Source organism: Onthophagus taurus, chromosome 11, assembly GCF_036711975.1.
Source record: "Onthophagus taurus isolate NC chromosome 11, IU_Otau_3.0, whole genome shotgun sequence".
Classification (NCBI taxonomy): Eukaryota; Metazoa; Arthropoda; class Insecta; order Coleoptera; family Scarabaeidae; genus Onthophagus; species Onthophagus taurus.
Genome location: NC_091976.1, coordinates 33010581 through 33037303, shown reverse-complemented (window position 1 = coordinate 33037303; position 26723 = coordinate 33010581). Strand labels below are relative to the sequence as shown.

General features: G+C 31.1%; 3 protein-coding genes and 1 pseudogene across 9 annotated transcripts; 1 reads left to right on the top strand and 3 right to left on the bottom strand.

Annotated features, from left to right (window-relative positions):
• Positions 1-1756: 1756 nt before the first annotated feature.
• On the bottom strand, positions 1757-16247 carry LOC111424980 (ATPase phospholipid transporting 8A1). The gene is made up of 16 exons (XM_023058719.2): positions 16159-16247; positions 14576-14678; positions 13159-13309; positions 12319-12502; positions 12154-12258; positions 11293-12097; positions 11109-11235; positions 8702-8910; positions 8464-8650; positions 8173-8411; positions 7080-7886; positions 6910-7028; positions 6715-6849; positions 6567-6662; positions 3024-3130; positions 1757-2740 (listed from the first exon to the last, which is right to left on the bottom strand). Exons 5-16 carry the CDS (start codon positions 12171-12173, stop codon positions 2643-2645), a joined length of 2949 nt encoding a protein of 982 aa, XP_022914487.2. The 5' UTR covers positions 12174-12258; positions 12319-12502; positions 13159-13309; positions 14576-14678; positions 16159-16247; the 3' UTR covers positions 1757-2642.
• LOC139432148 (probable phospholipid-transporting ATPase IA pseudogene) lies at positions 12292-13489 on the bottom strand (annotated as a pseudogene).
• On the top strand, positions 16225-17160 carry LOC111424981 (mitochondrial ribosomal protein L21). 2 transcript variants are annotated; one of them, XM_071199819.1, is made up of 4 exons: positions 16225-16305; positions 16386-16588; positions 16638-16958; positions 17010-17160. In XM_071199819.1, exons 2-4 carry the CDS (start codon positions 16399-16401, stop codon positions 17111-17113), a joined length of 615 nt encoding a protein of 204 aa, XP_071055920.1. In that variant the 5' UTR covers positions 16225-16305; positions 16386-16398; the 3' UTR covers positions 17114-17160. The 2 variants fall into 2 exon arrangements, with proteins under 2 accessions (XP_071055920.1, XP_071055919.1); XM_071199818.1 differs by having other exon boundaries at positions 16250-16322.
• Positions 16973-26669, bottom strand: LOC111425067 (ral GTPase-activating protein subunit beta). 6 transcript variants are annotated; one of them, XM_023058826.2, is made up of 18 exons: positions 26528-26669; positions 26046-26475; positions 25958-25984; positions 25490-25888; positions 25188-25439; positions 24928-25095; positions 24721-24825; positions 24542-24670; positions 23933-24433; positions 23664-23870; positions 23420-23524; positions 22873-23013; positions 22074-22818; positions 18491-18719; positions 17966-18431; positions 17729-17914; positions 17433-17676; positions 16973-17386 (listed from the first exon to the last, which is right to left on the bottom strand). In XM_023058826.2, exons 1-18 carry the CDS (start codon positions 26561-26563, stop codon positions 17275-17277), a joined length of 4482 nt encoding a protein of 1493 aa, XP_022914594.2. In that variant the 5' UTR covers positions 26564-26669; the 3' UTR covers positions 16973-17274. The 6 variants fall into 6 exon arrangements, with proteins under 6 accessions (XP_022914594.2, XP_022914596.2, XP_071055915.1 ...); XM_023058828.2 differs by lacking the exon at positions 23420-23524; XM_071199814.1 differs by lacking the exon at positions 24928-25095.
• Between the last annotated feature and the right edge of the window lie 54 nt (positions 26670-26723).

Sequence of the window (26723 nt, the reverse complement as noted above, 5' to 3'; positions counted from 1 at the left end):
AAACCTAGAACTAGAAACATTTGGGTTTCTAGTTCTAAATCTAGTGTTAGTTCTACTTTTAGTTCTAGCACTAAAACTATCAGTAAACCCGAATGTTTCTAGTTTTAGATCTAGTGTTAGTTCAATAAAAATATATAACAACCTAGCAGTGAATCAGTGATGAGGCCGCCTCTGAACGGTCTCGACCTATGGTAATACCCCGCTGCCACCAGAAACAGTATTTCGCGCTTCCTAATTCTTAGCCTGAAGGACCCCTAATTGATCTTAGCAAATCAATCAAAACTAACTGACAAGCGCGTGGTCACTATTTCAGAACCGTGGGTTCTTGCACTAAGGCTCTGTCGGGAAAAGGGAAATCAAAAGACAAGTGTTCTAACCACACTTAAAACTATATTAACAAAATAACAAGAATTGGCGATGAACAAAATGAAGCTTAAAATCTACCTACGTTTATTTATGACCCGACGTTACTTAAAAAGAGATGTTTCTGAATCTAATCCCGGCAGTTAATACTCGTTGACAGATAGGAAAACAGGCAAACAGACTTACTCAGGACTTGTATTCCGATTCGGTGGCTCGTCGATGGATCGCAAACCTGGACCCTTTTTGGTGGCTTCTCGGAATTTAACCAGGAAGGTTTCAATACCACACTTACACTAAATCCTCAATAGAAACACAAATAACCGACACGACCCGGATGCCCGAAGTGTAAAGAATGTTCACAATTGAAACTAACTAAGAGTTGGCGTTAAAGCGAATTCTAAGTTACTGTCTAACGGAGTGCTGACGACGCTTCGTCTCAAAAATCTCTTAGGTTATGATTATAATTTGATTCTGATTGTCTTGTGATTGTAATTCTCTCGAAAAAGGCCTTACAAGCTCTTAAGTAACTTCGGGTGTTGGAAGGGTGCAAAAACCTTCTTGAAGCGTTCCTATCGCCTGGGGCCAATCCAAAATACGAGGCGGATGTTTTACAATAATTTTCTGAGCCAATGAGGGAATTTGGGGAAGGGAACAATTTTTGACCACGGGGCCAGAAGATAACATCCGCCACTAGCTAATCCCAAAAATCATCACGTAAATCCCAAACTGTGGGACCCATCAAACTTTACGTCGTCTAACGTCTATTTTATTATTAACGACTTCTTCGCCATAAAATTGCTTATACATTAATCTTTCCCAAAATTTATTTCGACGTTGGTCAAACGCGAGACGTGATTCTAGGTTTTTAAAAGAAAAAGGTTGCACGCCAGGAATATATAATTCGTATGGTTTATTCCCAAAAACCATTAAATAATTCCGACACAATTAAAACTAGAACTAACACTAGAACTAGAAAAATTGGGGCTTAAGACGGCTTAACTCGAATGTTTCTACTTATAGGTCTAGTGTTAGTTTTAGAACTAACATCAGACCTAGAATTACAAACCCGAACGTTTCTAGTTCTAGTGTTAGTTCTAGTTATAGAACGATAATTACGGCCAGTAGAAACAGTAATTTCGAATCGAAAGGTGCATCAGATTTTGCGAAAAAATTTCCGCTCTAGAACCTCCAGACTTCTTTGATACATCAGTGTAGATGGTCAGAGTTTTACCAGTGCTAAAGTTGCTCTGGGGTATCGTCTCAACGCCAAAATGTGGCTTGTTTAATAAAGTAGTTGTGATGTAGTCTGTGCGAGCTTCAAGGAGGAGTTATTTATGAATAGCCTCACTTCAGAGCTCGCTCCCAACTGTTTTGAAGTGTTAATAAATAAACATTTTTCTTCTGAAAACTTTATTTGAAATGGTATACATTTTTACACTTGATTCTGTTCAAAATGAAACCAAATAAATTGTAAAGAATGGTCAATCAAAAATAATTGGACAAACGTATTCGAAGAAAACTAAATAATCTAATTTACATTTTTGCTTAAAAACCCAGTGCAAATAGGAAGTGCAACATTGCGAATAAATTAAACTTTCAGTATCATAAAAAATTATAAAAATTAAGCGCAAAAATTTCAATGTAGAATTTTAATAGTTTTTATTTTCAGGTACACGTCAAAAGCCAAAGACATATCCCTAAAAATCCATCAATAACATCAAATATCTATGTTTTAATAATTAATTTTTTTATTTAAATTTATTTATATCAACTTTTATATATTTTTAAATAGGTAGATAATGCATTGATTAACTAGTGTAAAATAAAAGTCCTAAAAAGTTAGTAACATAACATAACCAAAACATTTTTGTGACACTTTTTCACGCAAAGATTTTAATAAACATATTTTAGACAGATATAAGATACAGATAGATATTTTATTCGTTCTTTTTTATCACAAAACAACCAAGTACATTCAAGGCACGTTTAAACGTTCTTCGTGTGTAGATAATAGACGAAACATTAATATTTTTTAATTTCTTTTTTTTTTAGGTGTAGTGATTGTAACATTTTGACACATTTTCTCAAGTACAGACATTAAAAAATATATGTTATATTTATGTTATACACCAGATCAATATCTACATCTTTTATGGATAAAAGGTTGCATAAAGAATTTGTGTACCTTAATCTTTCACAATTCCGACGAGTCGAAGTAAAAAAAAAACTAAAATTTTGGCATTACCATTTTTAGTGTTTTAATAAGTGCTTAATTTGAATTAATTCCCTGATGGTTTTGGTGCATTCGTATCATAAGCTCTGATCACTTCCGTTTGTGAAACTGATCCACCTTCTTCTTGGGAAAAGGCAAATCCATCTAACAAAAACATCAAGTTAATATAAAATAATAAAAAAGAAATTAATTCAACAAATAAAATTAATTAAGCTGTGATTATTTAATTGTTAATTTCATGAATCTAACTTTATATACAAAAGTTCTCGGTTTTACAAAGTTTGACTCAATAAACGTTTTTAAAACCGAATATACTACTTTTTGATTAATAGTGCGAGTTTAAAAGCGTTAGTTAAGATTAGGAAAACAATCGTGGAAGGGTTTTTTTATAAAAAAATCTTATTTTTTTGTTGTAATTTATACTTACGGGCCATTTCTAAGTCGACTTGGGTGTTGTTTCGCCTCAGAAAGACGCTGCGAACATTTTTGAGCAGCCTCGCCGTCTCAGACAGCCTAAAATTATTGATAATCTCTCTACCATACGCATAAATTTACAGCCTTTTATTTGTTTATAATAATTTTTAATGTGTTTAGGACGGTGCTTTGCGCAAAACATGCTCGTGCTATATTATTAGTGATTACAAAACATAAAATAAAACGACTTTGTACAATTCCTTGGAAATAAGTGGGAAAAATCATGCTTAAACTAAATATACTTACAGGTTGCGAAAATCTCCAGTGCATGCATGGGTCTTGCAAAATAATTAACAAACAATTAATTATCGAGAACAAAAACAGTAATAACAACGTGTTTTATTAATTTATTTTGTTTTGTACTTATCATCTATATGTTATTTTTTCTTTATTTTCTTTTAAGCTACATAAAAATTAATTTTTTATTACCTAAACAACAAGAAATGTTACGATATTTGATGTTGAAGTAATGTCGGGTGCTGTGCTTGGTGCTCATGCCGGAAGAATACAGGAGTAATACGGGAATTAACCACGGGTTGCCATTTAGTACCAACAACAATTGTATCAGGCCCCAAATTACTGCCAAAGGAAATTAACGAGTTCTTTCCAAAGAGGCTACTAAGGTTAAATATTTTTGCTTTCTTGTTAGGGGAACACAACAAGCAGGACTATTACTAAATGCATCAAAAACACATAAATAAAATTAGTGACAAAGACAGATTTTTTGTAAAGCATGTTGGATAATTTTAATTAATTAAATAAAAAGAAACTTTTTATAATACCTGTCAATGTCAAATTTTGACATTTATTTTGAGTTATAATTTATAATTTTTTTTTTAATCTTTCTTAAATACCTCTCAATAAGATTGATTGTTTCAATTATTTGTGCAATCCAAAAATTTTGTGTTTTTAAATTAACGAAAGTTTAACGAAAGTTAAAGTTCAAAATTGTTAATTTTACCAACCGTAACTAACTTCACAACAATTCAACAGGTAACTTTTAAAAAGTGACAGTTAACCTTACTTTTTGACTTAAAATCTATTTTGCGTGTTACAGATAAAATAGTAAAAATTGAGTAATTATTTCATTTTAAACTCAATTAATGTACGGAAGTTGTTTTTATAAACATGTTTTTTTAGGTATTTTTGTAGAAAAGAAGTCATATAGACTAATCAAGGCCTAGAGGGGGTCATAACATATCACTTAATCTTGAAATGAGACGATGAGGCAATAACAGGGGTTGAAGAAAAATAAAGAAGTTGTAACCACAAATAATTATTGATTATAATGGAATTAAATCAGGTGTAGACATCGGACAGCTTCTCTTTCAAGCATTCATTCTTTCATGTCTTTAGCCTCTATATTCTCTACTCAACCTCATTTTTAGTTTTCCATTCTCTGTGGAAGTGGAGTCTCAACAAGTAACAATAACGACTTATAGAATTAACCAAAATGAGTCTTCTGGGAAATAGGATAAAGCAGAAAACGGATTTATCTTGTTGTGGAAAACATATTAATTATTGAAATCAAAATTATGAGATTAAAATAGATATTTCATTGCTGAAAACTTCGCAGCATCGTCTTAATCAATGATAGGGATAAATCCTAAGAACGTATGATGACACATTTATTGCTGAATTCATCTTACATCCTAAAGATGTAGGTTTAAGCATCCGTTTCTTGTCAAATTATAAACATTTTCAAGTTTTACGAAAGAATGAAATGAAATAATAATTTATAACGATGGTTTCAACGATCATGTGCCCTAAAATACATACTAAAAACTAACACTAGAACTAGACACATTCGTGTTTAGCCGTACGGTTCTTAAGAATGCTAAACCAGAATGTTTTTAGATCTACTGTTAGTCCAAAAAAGATGAAATCGCAATTAAAACTAGAACTAATATTAGTTCCATTACGAAAGCTAAAAGAAATATCGCGTTTAGCCGTACGTCTCTTAAGACGGCTAAACTGGAATGTTACTAGTTCTAGGTCTGCTGTTAATTCCATTTTGGTTCTAGCATTAAAACTAACACTAGCCCTAAAAACTTTCAGGTTTAGCTGTACAGGGTGGTTCAAATTCGATATTCGATTGGCTATCTCGGAAACTATAAGAGTTAGAAAAAAAGTAGCTTAGATGTTATGATCTCGTTTTTCGAGAAACTGCTAATGCCAAAATATGCCCCTAGAGGCCAAAATTGACAATATAGTAAAACCAGCAAGTTCAATTATCTTGGTAATTATTATAGGTGGAGTATTATAACTAAGATGTTATTATATGGACACTTTTTTACAGAGAATTTTGAGATATTATGGCAATTTTCGTTTTTTTAAATGGAAACAACTACTGATTATTCGCTTATTAAATTCATTATTTTTTTCTAATTACAAAAATATGTGGTTAGATAGGTCTATTTCTTATTGTTCTAGAATAAAGCTAAAAATAAACCTTTTTTTAGTGTCATCAAAGAAATTAAATTTACAGTTTCCTGTAAATTACGGTACTATAACTAAAAATTATTCCACTAAAAATGTATATAAAATTTACTTTATTTTCTAATATGTAACATTCTAACATGTTAAACTTTTCGTAATACATCCTAAAAAACAGGATTTTTAATTTGACACTTCATGTTTATTTGAATTTAAAAAAAATATGATCGCCATCTATCGATAATTTATTAAGTCATTTAATAATAATATTAAATATTAATAAAAAATGTGAAATAATGCAATCTATTCCAACTTTTGTGTAAAACAAACATAAATTAAATAGTTCAAGAAATGTATTGGTTTCAAATATCAGAAATATATTTTTTTAATTTTTAGTTATAATTTACAGGAAACTGTAAATTTAATTTCTTTGACAACACTAAAAAAAAAGTTTATTTTTAGCTTTATTCTAAAACAATAAGACATGGACTTGTTAAACCCTATATTTTTGTAATCAGAAAAAAATAACGAATTTAATAAGCGAATAATCAGTAGTCGTTTCCATTTAAAAAAACGAAAATTGTCATATCTCAAAATCTTAAACCGAAAAAATTTTTTTGACTACGTTATCAAATTCTCTGTAAAAAAGTGCCCATATAATGTCGTAGTTATAATACTCCACCTATAATAATAACCAAGATAATTACACTTGTTGGTTTTACGATATTTTCAATTTTGCCCTGTAGGGGAAAAACAAAAGAAGATAGCGCTTTGAGGTTTTCGGCATTAAGAAAAATCAGATCATGACACTTTTTTTCAAACTCTTATAGTTTCCAAGTTAGCCTATTCAGACATCGAATTTGAATCACCCTGTACATGTGCCATAAAACAGTTTTTTTCTCACTTAATTAAATTATCCAACTTAAACTATTAATAGCAAACAAAGATGTTAAGCTAAATAAAAATAAGAGAAGACAAATAAGCATTAATTTATGACCACTACATACTATAACAAACAATCAACAAAGAATTACGATAAAACAAATAAAATTGTACTTACGAAGTTTTTGACTCTCTTGAAACTTCGATGGGTTGATGTCGAATTTCCCTCTCTCGAACGGTTTCTGTGTAAGATTTTCGAATAGTACCCAATATCCTAAAGAAAATATATTTATATAAGGTATTTAAAGGGAATTAACAAAACTTACACTCGTATCGTAAAATCTGGAATCAATGCGATTATTGGTATGATGAAAAGACCTAACCAAAACACGGCCGAAGTAAACATTATTATATACATCCCTGTCATAACGGTTCCAACGGGTAAAACGGGCCAAAAGTTGCTAAATAAGAAATAGTGTTAATTAAAAATTATTATAATAATAAAATAATAAAATTCTCACCTATAAATTATAATAAATAAAAACCAAATTACAATCGATCCCCAAATTGCGCAATGAGTGGGCCAACACCACGAACTTGTTATTAACCCCGCTTTTAAACACACAGTCACGACAACAAACTAAAAAGAAAACATTTTTTATAAAAATATTTGATTTTAAACCAAACTTACCGTATAAATACAATTTCCGAACATTAAATAGCCCCCGTCGCGTCCACTGTGCCATAAAATATCATGTTGAACCGCCAACATGGTAAACCAAAATATAATAGCCGAATGTACAATAGCGTTAAATACCCACAACCAAAATAATTTAAACGTATATAATTCCCCGCTTTGGGATGGTTTGTATAACTTCGGATGGGTCAACATTAAATTGGCACTACAATTCTTATCAAATAACCCAATTGCTAATGGTGGTAAAGCCGTGAAAAACACGTTATATAGCCCGATCGACCACCGTTCAAATACTATTTGACCAGACCAGCCGGAATAAATTGCGAACCACAACGACACAACGTACAAACAAATGTTCTTGTAGAAACTGTACAAAATTAATTTACACATGCGTGTATAGTTCCAAGCGCCGTGTACCAATAAAAGGCGTAACAAAAATCGAAATTGGGCTATGCTATAATCCGAGGCGCAAGCCGCTTGAAGACCTTCAACGCCCGAAATGCCCACTCCAACGTGCGCCTTTTGAATCATTGCGACATCGTTAGCCCCATCTCCGATCGCTAAAGTCACCGATTTTGTGTATTTCGTTACGTACTCTACAACTTCAGCCTTTTGTAACGGGGAAACTCGGCAACATATCACTACTTTGCAAGAGACGCAAAGTTTTAAAAAATCAGTACGTAAATCACAACCTAAAGAGTATTTTAACGTTTTTCCATCCACTATTAATGCCACTTCGTTTTGTTTTCCTAAATTTTCCCCGAAATCAGCGTTGTGGCGGAAAATTGCTTCTCTTGTATGCTATAAAAAAACAATTAATTAATTATTAATCAAATTTTGAAATTGTGAGGTTAGATCGTAATTTTTTTGACATTTACGAAATTTAAATTAGCGCCATCTATTAGGGAATAGCGGAACTTAATTATTTAAAATAAATTTAGTTTATATAAATTTATTTAAAATAAAATTGGTTATTATTTATATTTAAGTTTAAATGATTTAATTTTTAACATTAATAAATTATTTGACAAAACTTCAAACATAACCTCAAGAATTAACAAAAAAAAGTTAATTTTAAATAACTTACATCTAAGCTGCCTTCATTTAGAATAATTAAAGGAGTTCCTTGGCCGATTAAACGCGATGAATATCCTATATTAATCGCAGTCTCTTGTTTATCACCGGTTAAAACCCACACGTTTATATCTGCTTTTAAAAGTGCTGCGATCGTTTCTGGTACTTCGTCCTGAAGTTTATCCTCAATTGCAGTCGCTCCGATTAAAGTTAAATCGCGTTCTATTAAATCCGCAATTTCCTCCATTTTTTCTACAAATAGAAAAAGTAATGATTAATGAGTCATTAAAGAAATGTTAAATACCTTCTCGATTGTGTACGTTAATTGCTGCAGCGTGAAACTCGTCATTCCAACGTTCATAAACGTCCGAATTTAATTCTTTATATCCCAAACATAATGTTCGTAAGCCTTCCGTTGCGAACACCTCGAGTTGTTGAAGTAAAGCGTCTTTGTTGTCTTGGCCTTCCGTTGATAAACGTTCGTAAATAACCTAAAATTATGATTTTTGTGTAAAATAAAAATAATATAGTAAAGAATTTACCGTATCAGCGCCTTTGCAGTACAAATAAATTTTTTGATTGGGTCCCTGTACGATCACAGACATCCGTTTACGAGTTGAAGTAAATTCTATCACATTGAGGATTTTATATTGATGTCGTTCACCTAATGCGATCACCTCGACATAATCAGGCGTTCGTACATCAAATTTATAACCGAATTTAGAGGCTCCGTATACTAAAGCTCTTTCATCTAAAAAAATAATAATAAAATCGTTTGAGTTGAATATACAGGTCGCTGATATGTATGGAAACGGTCGGTTATCTCCTGAAGTAAGATAGCTAGCAAGAAAATGTTAAGATATAAAAGATTTAGTGTTTTAAAGACAAATTAAGTATACAGGTCAGTCAAAAAGTTATGACGAAACAAAGTTGTGTTTTCTTTAAATTCATGTAGCACATCATAAATCTAAACTTAACCATTTTCGTGATATTGAACTTTGAAAATCACTCTTATAAATTAGACAAAAATATGTTTATAATTCATCAAGTTACCTTTGAAACTTTCTCATCTCCATAGCAACGCAGTGACATAACACATGTCAAAAATACAAAAATGCAGTGTCGTTTCTTAGATGTTAGTATAAAATTAAAAGTTTATGTCTTTTATTTTATATACAATTTAAGTCTAACTAGTTTCGGCCCTTAGCCATCTTCAGAGACTCTACAAATAGATTAACATCTCTCATCTTACCCATTTTATAAAAAGTTCGAACTTTCAACTTTTAATTTTTACATATTTGTCAACTTCATAAAAAATCCTTTGAAATGAGTCCAAACTCGACATATTTAACTTTGACATTAATGGAGATACAATCACTTCCGGTTTGAAACGTCAACGTCAATTTTGACATGGTTGTCATCTTCATTAAAAACCCTTTAAAATGAGTCCAAAGATGGTGCACTTATCTCAAAAAACAAAAAAGTTAGAATAAAAAACATTAAACCCGAAGTTAGCAACAATAAAGATAGCAATTTAATTTTTAAATATTAATACCAACCTTAATTTTTGATTTTTTTTATTATATTTTTCTTTTTGCGACAAATATTAAGACATTTTATAAAAATTAAGAATGTCAAAAAGACATTGACATTTCAAACCGGAAGTTGCTTATATCTCGAGTAATATTGGAATTAAAAGTATCATATTTGGACTCATTTTAAAGGATTTTTCACGACGATTATAAATATGTCAAAATTGAGGTTGACATTTTAAAGCTGAAGTTAGCTATCATATAATAGACAAATGGACAACTTCATGGTATTCTTTCAAGATGTACTCTTTATTAAAAAAAAACCTTTAAAATTAGTCCACACACGACGCACTTATCACAAAAAAACAAAAAAGTTAGAATAAAAAAACATTAATCCCGAAGTTAGCAACAATGAAGATAGCAATTTAATTTTTAAATATTAATACCAACCTTAATTTTAGATTTTTTTTATTATATTTTTGTGACAAATATTAAGACATTTTATAAAAATTAAAAATATATCAAAATGACGTTGACATTTCAAATCGGAAGTTGCTTATATCTCGAGTAATATTGGAATTAAACGTATCATGTTTGGACTCATTTTAAAGGATTTTCACGACGATTACAAATATGTCAAAATTGACGTTGACATTCTTAACCGGAACTTGACCATAACTTCATTAATATTGAAGATAAATATGTCGTGTTTGTACTTATTTTAAAGGATTTTTAATGAAGATTACAAATATGTCAAAATTGAGGTTGACGTTTTAAACCTGAAGTTAGTTATCATATAATAGAAGTTTTATAACTGAAGTTAATCTAGTGTTAGTCACTTTTCAGCAGTTTCTTTTTATTTTTAACGTGTTTTTCGGGTCATTTCACATTGATTAAAAAGAAATCGTCGATTTTTAAGCCACATGATGATTCTTGAATTTTTCCCAAGTTTCTTAATATTTCTTTTGTTAAAACAGAGCGAACCAAACAATTTTCAATAGTTTGAGCCTGTCTATTCTGAGAAGTCACATTTTTAGAGAGATGAAAATGAAAATTCCGTTTTTCTCAACATTGTTCATTTGTAGCTTAGTCAAGTGATGCACAACGCGGTCCAATTATGTCACTAATTAGATAAATTCGTAAATTTTTAAAAACTCGATATCTGGAAAACGGTTAAGTTTAGGCCTATGATATGCTACATGAATTTTGTTTAGAATTTCGGGATGAACTGAAATATGGAATAATATACAGGCTGTTCCATTAAAGAAACCGTAACTTTGTTTCGTCATAACTTTTTGATTGACTCTGTATACATAATTTGTGTTTATTGTAATAGATTTCAAGTTTAAACATTTTTCGCTAACTATCTTACTTTAGGAGATAACTGACCATTTAAAACAGTTTAATAATTAGTTACCTGGTGAAGCAGCATGATAATTTAATTCTCCATCAGGCATCCTTTCCGGTATCACAGTGTGACAAACAGACATAAGAGTCAACATTTGATTGAGAACTTCAGCATTTTTGTGTTTATTTTTAATATGCTTAAATATTTAATGATTTTTTATTAAATAATTAGTTATGAAGTAAAATAAGCTTACGGTAAGTATTAAAGGTTGTTCTTCACCTTCAGTTAATGAATAAATTTCGTCACCAACACTACATTTTTTGAATTCCATAACGTTTCTTGTTAAAGTTCCGGTTTTATCCGAAAAAATATATTTGACTTGACCGAGTTCTTCGTTTAAATTTGATGTTCTTGCCATTGCTGGCGTATCCGTTTCGGCGTAATACATTTCACGATCCATATTAATAAAAATGGCTTGCATAAATCGTACGACCTCTAATGTAACTTGTAAAGAAATCGGGACTAAATTATTAAACAAAATGATAAAAGTCAAAAAATTAAACGCTATATTATGTGAGATATCATTTAAACCAATGTACCAATCGTAATCTAAATGCCAATTTGTCCAAATTGTACTTCCGATAGTACAAACTGTACACATAATTAATAAAATAAGAAATAATAATAATATTTGATAATTGGTCAATTTATCTATGCTAGATCTTTTTAAAGGTGCTTTCATTGAATTTTTCATTAATTTAGTCTCATGTCCTGTATAAATAACTAATCCATAAACCCAAGTTGTATTTCTTAACATAGCCCCTCTTAATAAAATTTGGTCTGGTCGAATCGGTTGTGCTAATTCATCCGTTTTCTTTAAAGTTCCAGTAAATTCGTACAAATACCGACTCGGTTGTTCACATTCAATAGTTCCAGATAACGTTTTTAACATTTCCGACGTCGTTATATTACTCGTTACTTGCAACGCTTGACGTATTTTTAAATTCGTTTCACCATCCAAATTTGCCGTTTCTATAAAACTTATTCCTTGTGGCTCACTGGACGATAACAACAATAAATCAGCGGGAAAAAAATTATTGTTATACACTTTTACTATGTCTCCAACGCCCACATTCATCCATTTCAAATTAACCCATTGACCATCACGAAAAACTTCAACCATACGATGATTCGTTTCTTCATCTGCTTTATGTCTTTTCTTTAAATTAAAAGTATAATTAATAATAATTAATTAATCAACAATTTTAACTTTACTCACCCAGTCTTCAATTATTTCTTTAATCGCCGATACAGATAATATAAATACGAGAGGAACTAGAGTTGTATATCTTCCGGTTGGCGAAACATCCGGAATTTGTTGAAGTAGTGCTATCATTAAAAAGAAAATATTTGCCCATCTTCGGAATTGCTCGAATAAAAAAAGTGGTAAAAATCGAAGAAAACTAAAAAGAAAATATTTAATTAAAAAAAATTGAGGTTATGTTGTATTAATTCTCGTTTAGTATGTATCTCTCGTCACTCCAACCTCAAAGAATATTACGCTTTGTTCAATCATAATTTATTTAGCATTATTAAAAACATAATGTGTTAAAATGAACTTTTAATATAAAATTATTAACATCTAAAAATTTTGAGGTTATGTTTATAACTTGTGTTAAATTTTCATCTTGATATTACAAACAAACCATGCACTCCAACTTTACAGAATTTTACACTTGGTTTAATAATAATTTATTTAGCATGATTAAAAACATAATGTGTTAAAATGAATTTTTAATATAAAATTATTAAAATCTAAAAATTTTGAGGTTATGTTTATAATAATGTGTCAAATTTTTATATTAAAATATCAAAAATTTCAGAGAATATTACGCTTTGTTTAATAATGATTAATTTAAAATTTTTTAATTATTATTAATAAATTTTGATTCATTGATATAAATGAGAATTTAGTTTTTAAATTGAATGAAATTTTAACTAAAAATTTAATACATCTAATCATTGTTAGATGGCACTGATAAAATGTAATAATTCAATTAATTAATTAGATTTTAGTAATTTTTAATACAATTAAAAAAGGAAATTAAAAACAAATTACCTGTATTTGGCTGTAGTTACCCTATTATTCATAAATTTACTTGCTACCGGTTGTGGTTTGTTGATAAAAATGATACGACTTTCACTACTGACCGAAGTCTTACTCGTTTCAGTGCGTTTTTCAGCCGTCGATGAAGCTGCCCCATCATCCGCTGAAAAAGAAAATTAAATCAAAGATTAAGTGATCAAAATCAATGCACAATGAAATAAACGCTTCCGGAAAATAGGAAACAAACAGCACACACTTGGGTGTGAAAATCAAGGTCGTGAAAATTCTTACATCGTTGGAAAATGTATCTAACGGCCCCATACAGATGTCTAGCTCGATCCATGGTGTTTGGTTTATCGTAAAAACACTACAATAATGCACATATTTATTGGGAAATTGGTGAAAAGTTGGGTTGAGGACATATGAAAACACTGAATGAAACTTATCGATTTTCTCTAATCGGAAAATTGTACAGCGCAAGTCCATTAAATAAATTTACATTTTAAATTTTAAGAAATCCATTTTTTTATGTAAACTTACTCATTACACCGCAAAATTTACGTTTTAAAACACACAGATCCCTAAAATTAACATTAAAACACGCGTTAAAACGCGTATACAACTGATAAACATTTTTCTGATAAATCTGATAAACGCAATTCATATTTAGCAGCTAAAGCTTGTTTTTAAAGTCATTTTAGAAACGTAGACGATTACGTAGACGTATTTTGTTGCAGCGATGACACACCTAATTGTTTTACCTTCAAGATCATTATTAAAACATTTTAATTGATTTTGAGCACATTAAAAATTCATTTTTTAATGATTAATTTAAGCGTGCGGTATTATAATTTTAATCAGATAAGTTTTTATCTCTTATTGATTTGGATTGTTCTTAAATTTAAGATTAAATAAAAATCCTTAAAGGATTTTAATGAAATTATTATTAAATTTATTGCATACTTTAATCTCGCTCCCGTCAATGACAACTGACAGGATTTTGAAGATGAAGTTAGTTACTTATATAAGATTTGCATATTTGGTTGCATACACTAATAATTAAAAAAATTTAAATTAAATTAAAATTTATTTATTTAATAAATAATACTAAATAAATGGTTAAAAATTAATTTATAAAATCGAATCTAATCGATACTCGTAAAAGTCGCATGTCGTAAAGATAAGGTCAATAAAAAAACAATGTCCTACAAAAAAGCGCCACATATACAAACATATGTGAAAAGAAAGCGAGTCACGGAATATTATTAATTGTTAATTGAAGTAAATACGCCAGGAAAATGAAAACCACAAAACAGAAAAATACAAATTAAACTATAAATGTTAAAACGAGAAGAAATAAAAGCTGAAATAACAACAAAAGCGGTAAATTAAAGATATTAGATGTACAAAAGCGTTCTAATCTTTGTACCTTGGTGCGAATTGGCCCTCCTTGGTTCCCTTACTGAGAGTCTATGAAGCTCGAAGCTCTGGCGAGACATCCGGTTCTAGAGTATCCGTTAAAGGATACCCGCCTAAAAGATATAGATAGGTAACATAAAGAATAAATGAAAATGAATGATTTAATATAAAATCACAAAAAAGACCTTAATTATCTTAAGACTTTATAAAAGATTTAACAAAGCTAGATGATCTTGAGTCCACGTGCCACATAACTGAACTGAGATAGGGTTTGAAAATCACGAACTTTCCCCGCCAACCACCTTGGTCGTCAACGTCTCACGTCCAATCGACCTTTCTTCCCATCCACGTTTATTTTAACGATCCGCGAAGCCCTTTTTATGGTATTTCAACATTAAAAGGTTCCCTCTGATCGATTCCCCAACCCAACCAAGCAAAACCCCTCAATACACACTATGCCAGCTTTTAACTGCTTTTTGATCAATTCAAATCTTAATCAAAGGATCGCTTAGGAAGTTATTTCCTATTACGAATTATTAATGAACGTTTAAACATCAAATTTAGTCTACACCTCAATCATTTTTTTTTGTTGATAACGAAAAAAACTAGGACAAAGTTGAGGTTAAAAATATCAATCACAGAGAGAGAACGATTCGTTAGAAGGTCGCACAATAATGATAACGGAAGTGCCAAGCCTGCAAGAACGTGCCCTTTTAGGGGGTGGTGAAAAAACGCGCCCTAAACACACCTAGAAAATGTCATTGTGTAATGAATTTGCTCTAATTATGTCATTTTCGTTTGCTTGAACGATTTTAATTAAATTATTTTAATTTTTTTTCGCAAATTAATTAAATTTAAATTGCGCCATCTAGCGAAACGCGCAACTAAACAATTGGTGTCAATAAATATTTAAATTAAGGCCAATAAACACTATTTATATTTTGATTTTAAATTAAGATCAGCATTTTAAATTTGTAACTAAAAAGACCTTGCTTTTGATTGATTGTATTTATTGATTATTCTCAAGTTTTTTGACAGCTCTTTAAACTTTTAGGTTATGTTACAAACGTCAAAGATGGTATTTTGTATGTTTTAAAGCTTTTTACATGCAATATTTTAATTAATTTGAGTAAGCAAAAAAAATTTAATTTCATCGAATTTAACATAAATAGCAATAAATAAATTAATATTACTAAAATTAAATATTAATTGATTTATAATTTTAAAAATCGCAACCACTGCCATCTATTGAGAGGTAAAAACAAATTAATTCGGATATATTACGCTAGATGGACGCCGAAATTATTTTAAATATTAACTTCAAACGATTTACTTTGTTATAACCGTTATAAAACTCGTCCATTTTTAGAACAAATTGTGTAAGAGGAAAATTTTTAATCATTTCTATTTCAATTTTATAAATGTCATGGTAAAAACTATCAATTTACATCTAAACAAGTTCATAAATAATAATCATAAAATTCTTATCAAAGTTGGTGTCTCGCAAGAGATAAATTGGGTTCATAACAGCCGGTTATTCTAATATTTCTAATTAATTAAAAAAAGAAGCTTAAAATGTGTACCTGTCATTACCTTCTGTAGTCTCAATTTTCCGATAAACAATTTTCTTTGGATCTTGGTACATAATTCTTCAATCACCGTCTGCAGCAATTGAAAAACTTACTAAAAAGTTTCTATTCGGGGTCATATTATTAAGGCACGCATCTATTTTCGCGAAATGTATCACATCAACTGACGTTTGTCATCTTCGTTTTATGACATAACCTCAACTTTCGCGAATTAACCTAACTTTTTTTTAGTTTTGACACCATCATGTCGAATTTATTTAAAAACTTATTGAGTAAAGCTCAAACGATTAAAAACGGGATAAATGCGCTTTCAAGTTTTAGGGGGAATGGAGTTTTATTGAATAAAGTTGGTTCAGGTTTGAATGGGTTTAATTATAAACATTCGGTTGCTTATGAGGTTAAGAATCCTAAGGAGAAAGAAATTTTATCAAAAGGTTAATTTTAATTCTATTTAACTAATAAAAGTAATTGATGTTTTTTTAGAAATAATTAATAAAGTTAATGAGCAAGTTGCTAATAATAACGAAGGAAGACTTTTCGCTATAATACATGTTGCGGGAAAACAATTTAAAATCACTGAAGGTGATGTGATTGTCGTCGAAGGTTATTGGCCCCCGGATATTGGTGATAAATTAAATTTTGAAAAAATTATGATTGCCGCTGGATCAGATTTTTCATTAATTGGAACTCCATTAATAGAAAGAGGGTTAATGAAAGTTACAGGGACCGTTATTGAAAAAACTTTATCTCATACAAAGACGCATTTTAGGAAGAAAAGAAGGAAACAATATAAACGGATAAATTGTAAATATTAAAAATTGTTTAATAAAAAAAATTTATTGATTTTTTTTTCAGTTTATAGAGTACAACAAACCATGGTTAGGATAAATGACGTAAAAATAGTTGGTACATTAAATAATCCACCTGAAGTAGTTCAAGGACCAGTAACTACAATGTAATTATAAATATATGTTTTGATTATTAAATAAACAATGAGAAATTTTAACTTTGTTTTAATAATTTAAAAAAAGTGAATATATGCAACCAACATTACATTAATACTATATTTTTTTCTTAAATACTAAAAATACTTTTGTTAACGAGAAAATTATATTAAAAATTAAATATTACTAAATAAATAAGTTAATAATTCGGGTAACGTCATTTCCCTCTTATATTTTTGTACAATTTCTTGTACTTTTAATCTCCTTCTTAAGTGTGGTGGCTGATAACTAAAAAAAAATAATTAATTTAAGCTTAATTGATTAAAAACTTTACTTTTCTGAATCTAATCGTTTTCTTCTCGACATATTCAAAGCTGTATGTCTCACCAACGGTCCTAAAGACCTCTGATTAATCACCATTCCATCCACTAAAGGTGAAGCTAACCCCACTCGGCTATTTGGCCCTTGAAGATGCACCCGAAGCAATCCAGAAGCCATCAAATGTAATCCAATAACTAAAACGTCGCTTGAACGTGATCCAGTTTCTAAACCAGTTGACATACATCCTACTAAATCAGCTAAAAAAGAAATGTTTAAAAGATATTTAAAAAAAATAAATATGATAATTACTAATTGGTAAATTAAGATGATCCTCAAAACTTTCCAACCAAACAACCATAATTTTCGTGTTTGTGTGAGGATGGAGGCTACATCTAAGTGGTGGTTTTCTTAATGGAACACTTTTTTGGTCTAAATCAAGAGAGAGTGTGCGTTTATCTCTAGCGAGGGGTTCAATGAAAGTTTTTTCATTCCACGCTAAAATAATTTTGAATTAATTCAAATTTCGATTACATTAAAACATCGTACATGATAAAGAATTTGCATTAAAACTTGATTGTTCTAAAGATCCACCAGAATTATGAATCGGTTTTATTTGTGATGGTACAACAAAAGCGATTTCTGAGCAAGCGTCGGCCCAATACAAAACTTGATTTTGCCCATCAAAAATTAACGATTTATTATTAGTATCGTTATTATTATTATTTTTAATGTTTTTCCAACTGGTTAAAACATGCCCCGTCCAACCCGGATGTTTATCAACGTCTACGGGCCAACCCAACGATTTTATAAACTCCAAAAAATGCGGGTTTATCCCGCTTAAATCAGTTGCGTTGTTTACGATTTCTTGAGCGGTGGTTTGTTGGGATTTTACGTAGAAAATGTGGACTGTATCGCAAGTTCTCGGACTCATATTATCTAAAGCGAGGAGATCTTTGCAAAAATCCGAGTCGCTACTGTCTAAAGCGATCAAATTTCTCGTTGATTGTTCAGACTAAAATTAACAAAAAAAGTTATTAAAATAATAAAAAATTAAATAATTTAATTAATTACATCGTTGTTGTTGTCTAAATTAAGTAATCCAAAATGCGACAAAAACAATCTTGCGGTTTGAAATTCATGAATTACCGAAGGAGGAACATTTTCGACCGTTTGAAGTAACGTTGAGGCTAAATTGGTTTCAGCTAAACATTGCTTTTCTAATAATCCCGCTAATTTTGTGATATCGGCATTCGCTTCATCATCGAGCAAAACTGATTCTAATGAAGGAATTGATTGATCACTAAAATTAAAATGATTTAATTTTTAAAAGAAAGAAGAAGGCTCTTAGTTCTACTTTTAATTGTGATTCAGTGCAAGATATATTAACACTAGATCTATGTATCTCTAGATCTTATATACAGGTGTCCGGAAATGACGTGTACAACGGAAGACCACAAGTATCTTGACCAAAAATATGAAATAGTTTAGTCGCTAGAAGGTTTTGACAAGGACACTAGAATCTAACAGGACTGCTACATGCATTGTATTTTTGTAGCCCACTACGGGTTGGTTGCCCGCACTCTACGTCACACTATTTGCCACGCCCTGTTAACTGTCATTGAGTACTATGCGTTTGCTGTGTTTTTTGAGATTTAGAGGTTACATGATAGACATTAATACCACTAAAAAAATAAAACTTCAAAAATAATATGAATACGTCTACGATATAACCTCTAAAAATACACAGCAAACGCCTAGAGCTGGGTGTGGCAAATGGTATGACGTAGTTTGCGGGCAGGTTGTCACAACAATGAATGTAGCAGTCCTGTTAGATTCTACTGTCCTTAGGTTTTGAAAATTATAGATGAATCAAAGATAAAACACAAAACGAAAAATGCGAATACTGCTGTCAAATTTAGGTGACAAACTGTTTTTGTCTTTATAATTAATTATACCTAGCCAACTATTAAAAAAAAAACGTTATTAGTTACCTTGCATCACTCATTCGCGCTTGTGGGCATTTACAAAATATTTTTTGTAGCTAAACCGTTCACCCAACCAAAATTTTGTAAGAGAAAAAATAGTTTCTAAATTGAAGTAACAATTCAGAAAAATAAAATGGTACTGTTTGTACAGGGGGTTAAACAGATATGGATGCATAATTTATTGTTACAAAGTTTTTAAACACCCTACAATTTTCGAAATTAGAATTTATTCCACAAATAGCTGTAGTCTACTGATAGAAATGCATGACCAAAAAATAAATAAAATGTATTGAGGATTCTTCGACTTATTTAAAAAAAATTTAAAAAACTTATTATTTTTAAAGCCCTCTAGCGGCTAAACTGAGCAATTTTGTATACAGGTGTCTCACGTAATTGGTTCGTTAGAACTTTTTCAAGTTCCACTATTCGTAGAGATTTGAAATTTTGGTAGCATGGGTTGTTCATTCGGAACTTTCGATCTAAAATATTTTCAAGATGGCCGCCACTTCCGGTCTACCGGAAGTAGACCATAACTTCGCTATTTTAAATGGAATGCTATAGTTTTTATTACATAGTTTAATTGTACGTAAAAAAATAGGTTGACTTTCATAAAAGTTATTGGTACCTAGCGTTTTTCGTTTTCGAGTTATTTTGGTTTTAAACTTTTTTTGGTAAATTTCAACATGCTCTTTAAAACTTCATATCTCAGTTAAAGTTGATTCAAAAAAGATCTACTTTGGCACGATTACTTTTCAGATGTTGTCAAATAGATTGCCATTTGTTGTATCGGAGTATCTTATACCGGCTGGTCAAAAATTGAATTACTGTTTCTCCATATTTAATGGCGAGAAAGTCGAAAATTTTAAATGGAACGCCCCATATTTTTTTAGGCTATCAGGAAGAGAATTTAATTCTCTACAAATTACCTATACACATTCCCATACCTATCTATTGTAGTTTGCCTCATTTTGCGATATTTATTAAAACATGCATGAAATGCAAGTTTTTTTATTAGAAAGCTATGGAATGTTGACAGGTTTTGGTGCATGTTTGTATTATTGTTGCCATTAGTTACATTTGACGACGGGTGTAAGTAATTGAACATCATGGTGAATTATTCCAACGCCAATATTTGAAATTTATTTTGTATTGATGGCGAATGTAATAAACTTTCAACAAAAAATTGATAATGAATTTATTAGTTTTGGATATATCGAGACCAAAAGAAATCGCATATTTCCGGTCACCAGTGATGAAGACAACGAAATAAATAATATAATGTATTTTATTGCATTTCCAAATTCAATTTAATAACAAATTTATATTTTTATTCAAATCTAATTTTTGTCATTAACTTTTTGTTTTAATAGTTTCATTTATTTGATCTTCTGTTTGTTATTTTTGGTAAGTAAAAGTTAGTAAACTAAAAGATTATCAATCGTAGTTAATAGTACAAATAATAATAGAAATAAATTAAACAAAAAAACTGTCAAAATGTTATGGCCTTCTAATAAAAATACAAACGATTTCCTGCATGTTTTGATAAATTTACGAATATGAGAGAAACTACAATAAATAAGTATAGGAATGTTTATAGATAAATTGTAGAGAATTAAATTCCCTTTCGTGTAGGCTAATAAAATATAGGGCGTTCCATTTAAAATTTTCGACTTTCTCCCCATTGAATATGGAGAAACGGTAATTCAATTTTTGACCAGCCTGTATAAGATACTCTGATACAATATATGACAATCTATTTGAGAGCATCTGACGAGTAATCGTGCCAATTTAGAGCTTTTTTGAATGAACGTTGGCTGGGATATAGGGTTTTAAAGTGCATGGTGAAATTTGCCAAAAAAACCTTAAAATCAAAATAACTCGAAAACGAAAAACGCTAGGTACCAACAACTTTTATCAAAGTCAACATATTTTTTTATGTATAATTGAAAGGTGTAATAAAAACTATAGCATTCCATTTAAAATAACGAAGTTGTGGTCTACTTCCGGTAGACCGGAAGTGGTGGCCATCTTGAAAATATTTTAGATTGAAAATTTAGAATGAACAACCCATACTACCAAAATTTCAAAACTGTACGAATACTGGAACCTAAAAAAGTTCTAACGAACCAGTTACGTGAGACACCCTGTATAGATAAGTTGAGTTAAATCATCATATTTTTGGTCAAGGTACTTGTGGTCTTGCGTTGTACACGTCATTTCCGGACAGCCTGTATAACACTAGATCTAGAAACATTTGTGTTTAGCCGTCTTGAAAGACGTGCGGCTAAACCCGAATGTTTCTAGTTCTAGATTTAGTGTTAGTTTTAGTGCTAGAACTAAAAATAAAACTAACACTAGATCTAGAACTAGAAACATTCGGGATTAGCCGTCTTAAGAGACGTGCGGCTAAACTCGAATGTTTCTAGTTCTAGATTTAGTGTTAGTTTTAGTGCTAGAACTAAAAATAAAACTAACACTAGATCTAGAACTAGAAACATTCGGGATTAGCCGTCTTACGAGACGTTCGATTAAACCCGAATGTTTCTAGTTCTGGGTCTAGTGTTAGTTCCAGTTTTAATTGTTATTTAGCGTCAGATTATGGTATATTTTTATAGTGTTAGTTCTAGTTTGATTTAATTTTTAATCTCATTTTTTTTTGTTAACCTTACACTTTGCATTGTGAAATTCTATCAACGCTATCAGGGAAGTATTTTTGTTTAATCTCCGGCCGATTAGGAGTCTCACTCATAACAACGGGCCTCCCTAAATTATTTCCATGATACTTCGTCCCCGATCGATGTCTTGGTAAATGTCTTAATTGCATCGTCCAAGCGTGGCGTCCAAATGGACCTCGAATTAAAATAGTAACCGTTGGTTGAGGATCTTGATCGTTTCCTAATGGTTCTTCCAACAAAGCTAGCATCACCGAGCCTTCAGTAACGAAATATCGAAACTTCTCCACCGCTTTTTCTTGGTTGTTTCCGTCACCGAGCCAAGAGTTGCAATGTTGAAGCAAAGATACTTCATCTAAAAGCGACGAAATCGATTCGGGGCCACATTCACTCGGAAAATACCCGACTTGTTCTAAAATTAGCATCAATAAATTTTCAGCGGCGTCTCTAACGCGCATTGAAACAGGTTTTAATTCTTTTTCTTCTTTCATTTTAACGGGATCACCCGGTTTTGTTATCGATTTAGTTCCCGATATTCCTAATTCGGCTACGTCTAAAACCGTGGCGAGGCAATCTTTATCTTTCAACAAATACGGGTGTTCTAAAAGCCAAATTGAACAACAATGGAAAGCCGCAACGATTGTTGAGTGAAGATCTTTGGAATGAGAGGGTGGTGGTCTTGAACATTGATGCACTATGTAGTCGCATAACCATTTAACAGCTCGTTTACATTCTAAAGCATCTATTTAATATTCGTTAGTATAAATGTGGAGATTAGAAATTAATAATTTATTACCAGAATCTTTGATGTGAATTCGAGCTAATCCAGAAAGTAATTCTAAAGCGGCTAATGAGACGTTTAAATCCGTTTTCCATGTCGATATTAAGCGATGACATACTAAGTAAGTTGCTCTTACGAACATTGCGTGCGCTGAGTCTAAAAGTAAATAAATTTAAGTCATTTTGATACAATCTAAAAAAATTATGACATTTGAAGCATGCATAAATCTTATGAAATGTGAATATACAAAAATAAGCAAGGAAAAAATTGAAATCTAAGAGGACTGCTACATCTTGAGAATACACTGTGTTAATTTTTGTACCCGTCGTGATCATTGCAAGTATGCAACCCAATACGCAAGTCGCGTATTACAATACTATTATTGTGATATTGGTTGCATACTTGTAATGATGAATTAATTAACAGTGTACTTTAAATTAGCAATGAAACAACAACAGCTGATTGAGACTGACAGTTTATGTGACGTTTCATTTAGTGGATTATAAAGATGTAGTAATGCTATTAGATTCTATCATTCTTGGGAAGAAACACAAAAACGTACCAATTTGGACATCTGCTAAATCAGCGGGGAGTCCCATTGAATCGGAGTTGTGCGAGTGCCGATCAAAACTGCTGGCAGCGCTCACTGTGCTAGCAGTGTCCGATACTACGCAAGCAACGAATTATAAATCACAAAAATAAAATAAAAAAGCGATGCAAAACGACAAAATTGCAATAATAACATTAACAAATAGGATGATGATACAAAAAAGGGTTAAACATGACAAAAAAAGAACATTTTTTACCCGAAGCTAAAAGATTTGACGAAGTTTCCGTTGACGGTTGAGTAATCGACTCGATAGTTTCGAAAATAGCGGAATCTTGAACACAAAGAAAAAGCCCCCCTAATAACATGTGAGTGTTATGTGGATCAGTTTCTAAATAAAGTGCGTTCATTATCAAATTCATTAATTGTGGTTTTAACTCAGAAAATGTTGTGGAACGTTCCGATCCTAAAAACAATTATTTATAATAATTAAATAGATAAAAATTATATAAATTAATATAAATTAACCCGTGTTTATAAGCGGCTTAATCGTAGCGTTTTGAAAATGTAACGGTAAAACCAAAATTGATAACAAAATGTGAATCGACGATCTTCTTAATTCTACTTTCGCAACGTTGGGATTTAACTTAATATCTTTATCCGCTAAAACAATTTCCAAAGCGCGAATAAACGGCGATAACAAGCTCCGAATTCCATCTAAATCGACTCGAAACAAATCCGCCGAATTCATTAAAATCGCCACCATGCATTCGCCACATTCGTGATTCGTAGTTACTTTTAATCCGTGCTGAATCGCCAAATAAAATCGGGCTAAATAAACCGGTAATAACTCCTCCCCCGTTTTCTTAGAACACATTATTTTACATAAAGTTCCCAAAGCTTCAGCACGTCCACTTTCATATTTATCGATCGTTATCGCCAATGGGAGATCCGGAATTTCGGATAATGAATCCGGTTTAGTTTCCATTATTATTGAATTTGGTCGTTTATTTATTTCTGAAGATGAACCTAAAATAATTAAATTGTAATGCGATACTAGTGCCATCTAGTATGAATATTTGAATTATGTAATTTGAAAATTTAATAAAAGATGGCGCTAACAAATTAAATTATTACGTGAATTTAAATCGGTTCCAATAAAAGCAGCTTGGAAAAGCCATTCTCCAAATAAGTGTAAAATGCTGTTGCATTTTGGTCGACCTGGAGCTAACTTCACTTTTGATTCATAAACCAGCGAATTTAAAGCTAAAAATATTATAAAAAGATGATGATAACAATAAAATTAAAAAAATTACATGATATGCTGGACGTTGATGATGGTCCCGAGCTTGGAACGGAATTTGGAATGCTTGTAGAAGCTCGACTGCTTGTTAATCCGATTAAAGATGTTTTTGGAATACCTAATTAATAATATTAGAAATAATTTATTTCCTCTCACCAAGTTACAAAGAAAACGTCTCGATTATGTGATTATTTAAGAAGATAATAAAGTGTATCCATACCCTTAGAAATAGAAGAAGGAGCAACACTGAAACTTTTTGCAATACGACGTTGTGCTGGGGGTGTAGGAGTGTGTGCAGAAGGTGTACTTGCTTGTATTGAAAAATCCTTATTTTTGTCTATACCAACACCCATCACCATCGCCTCCCAATAAACCGGTTGTGCTATACCTATATCAACATTAAATCAAATCAATTCAAAAAAAACCACCTAATAACAACAGAAAAACCCAACAAAAAAGCCTTCAAAATCAATTTAATACCTAAAAAAGCATCAACTTGTCCTGCAAGTCCTTTCATTGCCTTCAAAAAGATTAATGGCAAAACTTGTAGTGACGAATGATGACACGGATCCACAACGCCGCTACTAATCGCAAAATGAAGAAATGTAGGGGTGCGGCTAATCACTTCAGGCTTTGTTAAACAAACTGGATTTCCAATGGTGTTTAAAAATCGATACCAACTTTGCGCAATACAATCATTGGTCATATTTGGTGGAATTAAATCATCTTCGCCTAAAATTTTTTTATAATTATTTTTTTTAAAACTTATTTTATAACCTCACCAATTTTTAACTCAGGAAATGTTGGTCCATACATAAAAATTAACAACTTAGATGTTAAAGCCAAGTTAATCCTATTCCATTGCTCTATCAAAGCAATTCGATGTCTCCAATTCATACAACTCTCACGTAATGTTTTCCAAAGCGGAGGTGAGGGGAAACAATTAGCGCAAGCCAATAACCAAATTTCAAATAAAACGCTAAGTACCCGCTCGCATAATTGATCAGCAACGTCGTCCTTTACGGTTGGCGGGGCTAATAATGTGTTGTTTATTGCCAGTAAAAATAGAAGGAGAGCTTCCCAAGTGGTGCTTTCTAAAATTCGAGATTCGTGAGCGACTTGTTGTAGGGTTCTTAAAACTCGGTGGCATAAAACTGCTTGTTTATTTATTGTATCGATTCCTAAAAAAATTTAAATGAAACAGGTTAATATATATTTAGTTTTTAAGAGTAAGTTTAATGTTACTGTACCAATATCCTGATATATAAATGGCCAGTCTTGTGAAAAAAGAACACGAAATGAAGAGAATTTTTGAAATTTTTTTAAAAATTAACTCACCTTCTGGTGTTCGTGGTATAAACAAGTAATAAAAATGTTTAATAATCTTCCTTGCATATAAATTTGGATCATCCAATATCGGTTTGGGTACACAAACTTTAACATTTGGTAATAACCCAGATAACCATTCACAATAAACATTCACACAATCTTTAATTGTGTCATGCTCACTCAAAGGTAAACTTAATCCATAACAAATAGCTTCCATACACCATTGGACCTCGCGGTCCGTTTGCAAAGGACACGGTTCCGCCGGTTGGGTTAACCCCAAATTACTCGCCAAAGGACGTACGATATTAATCGTAACTTCTTTGCTTGCCGACGAGGTGAATTTTTGTAAAACGCTGCGACTTTCGTCTGAATCTGAATGCTCCAACAGTGGGTTTAGGGAAGTCCATTCTGAATACATCCCTCTATTTTGTGTGTTATCCTATTATTATCAATTTTAATTAACAACAATTAAGATTAAGATTATAATTTACCTTTAAGTTGACCCTATTAAATATACCCAAATTCATGTGTAGATCGTTTATAAACACTAAAGTGTTTTCCAGTTTTTAAATAATTAAAGTTTATTGCATTTTAATACATAAAAATCCCCTTTATTGATAATCTGTCATTTAACTGTCAACTGTCATTTCATTTGATATAAATAATTTTTCTAAAATATATTTCTCT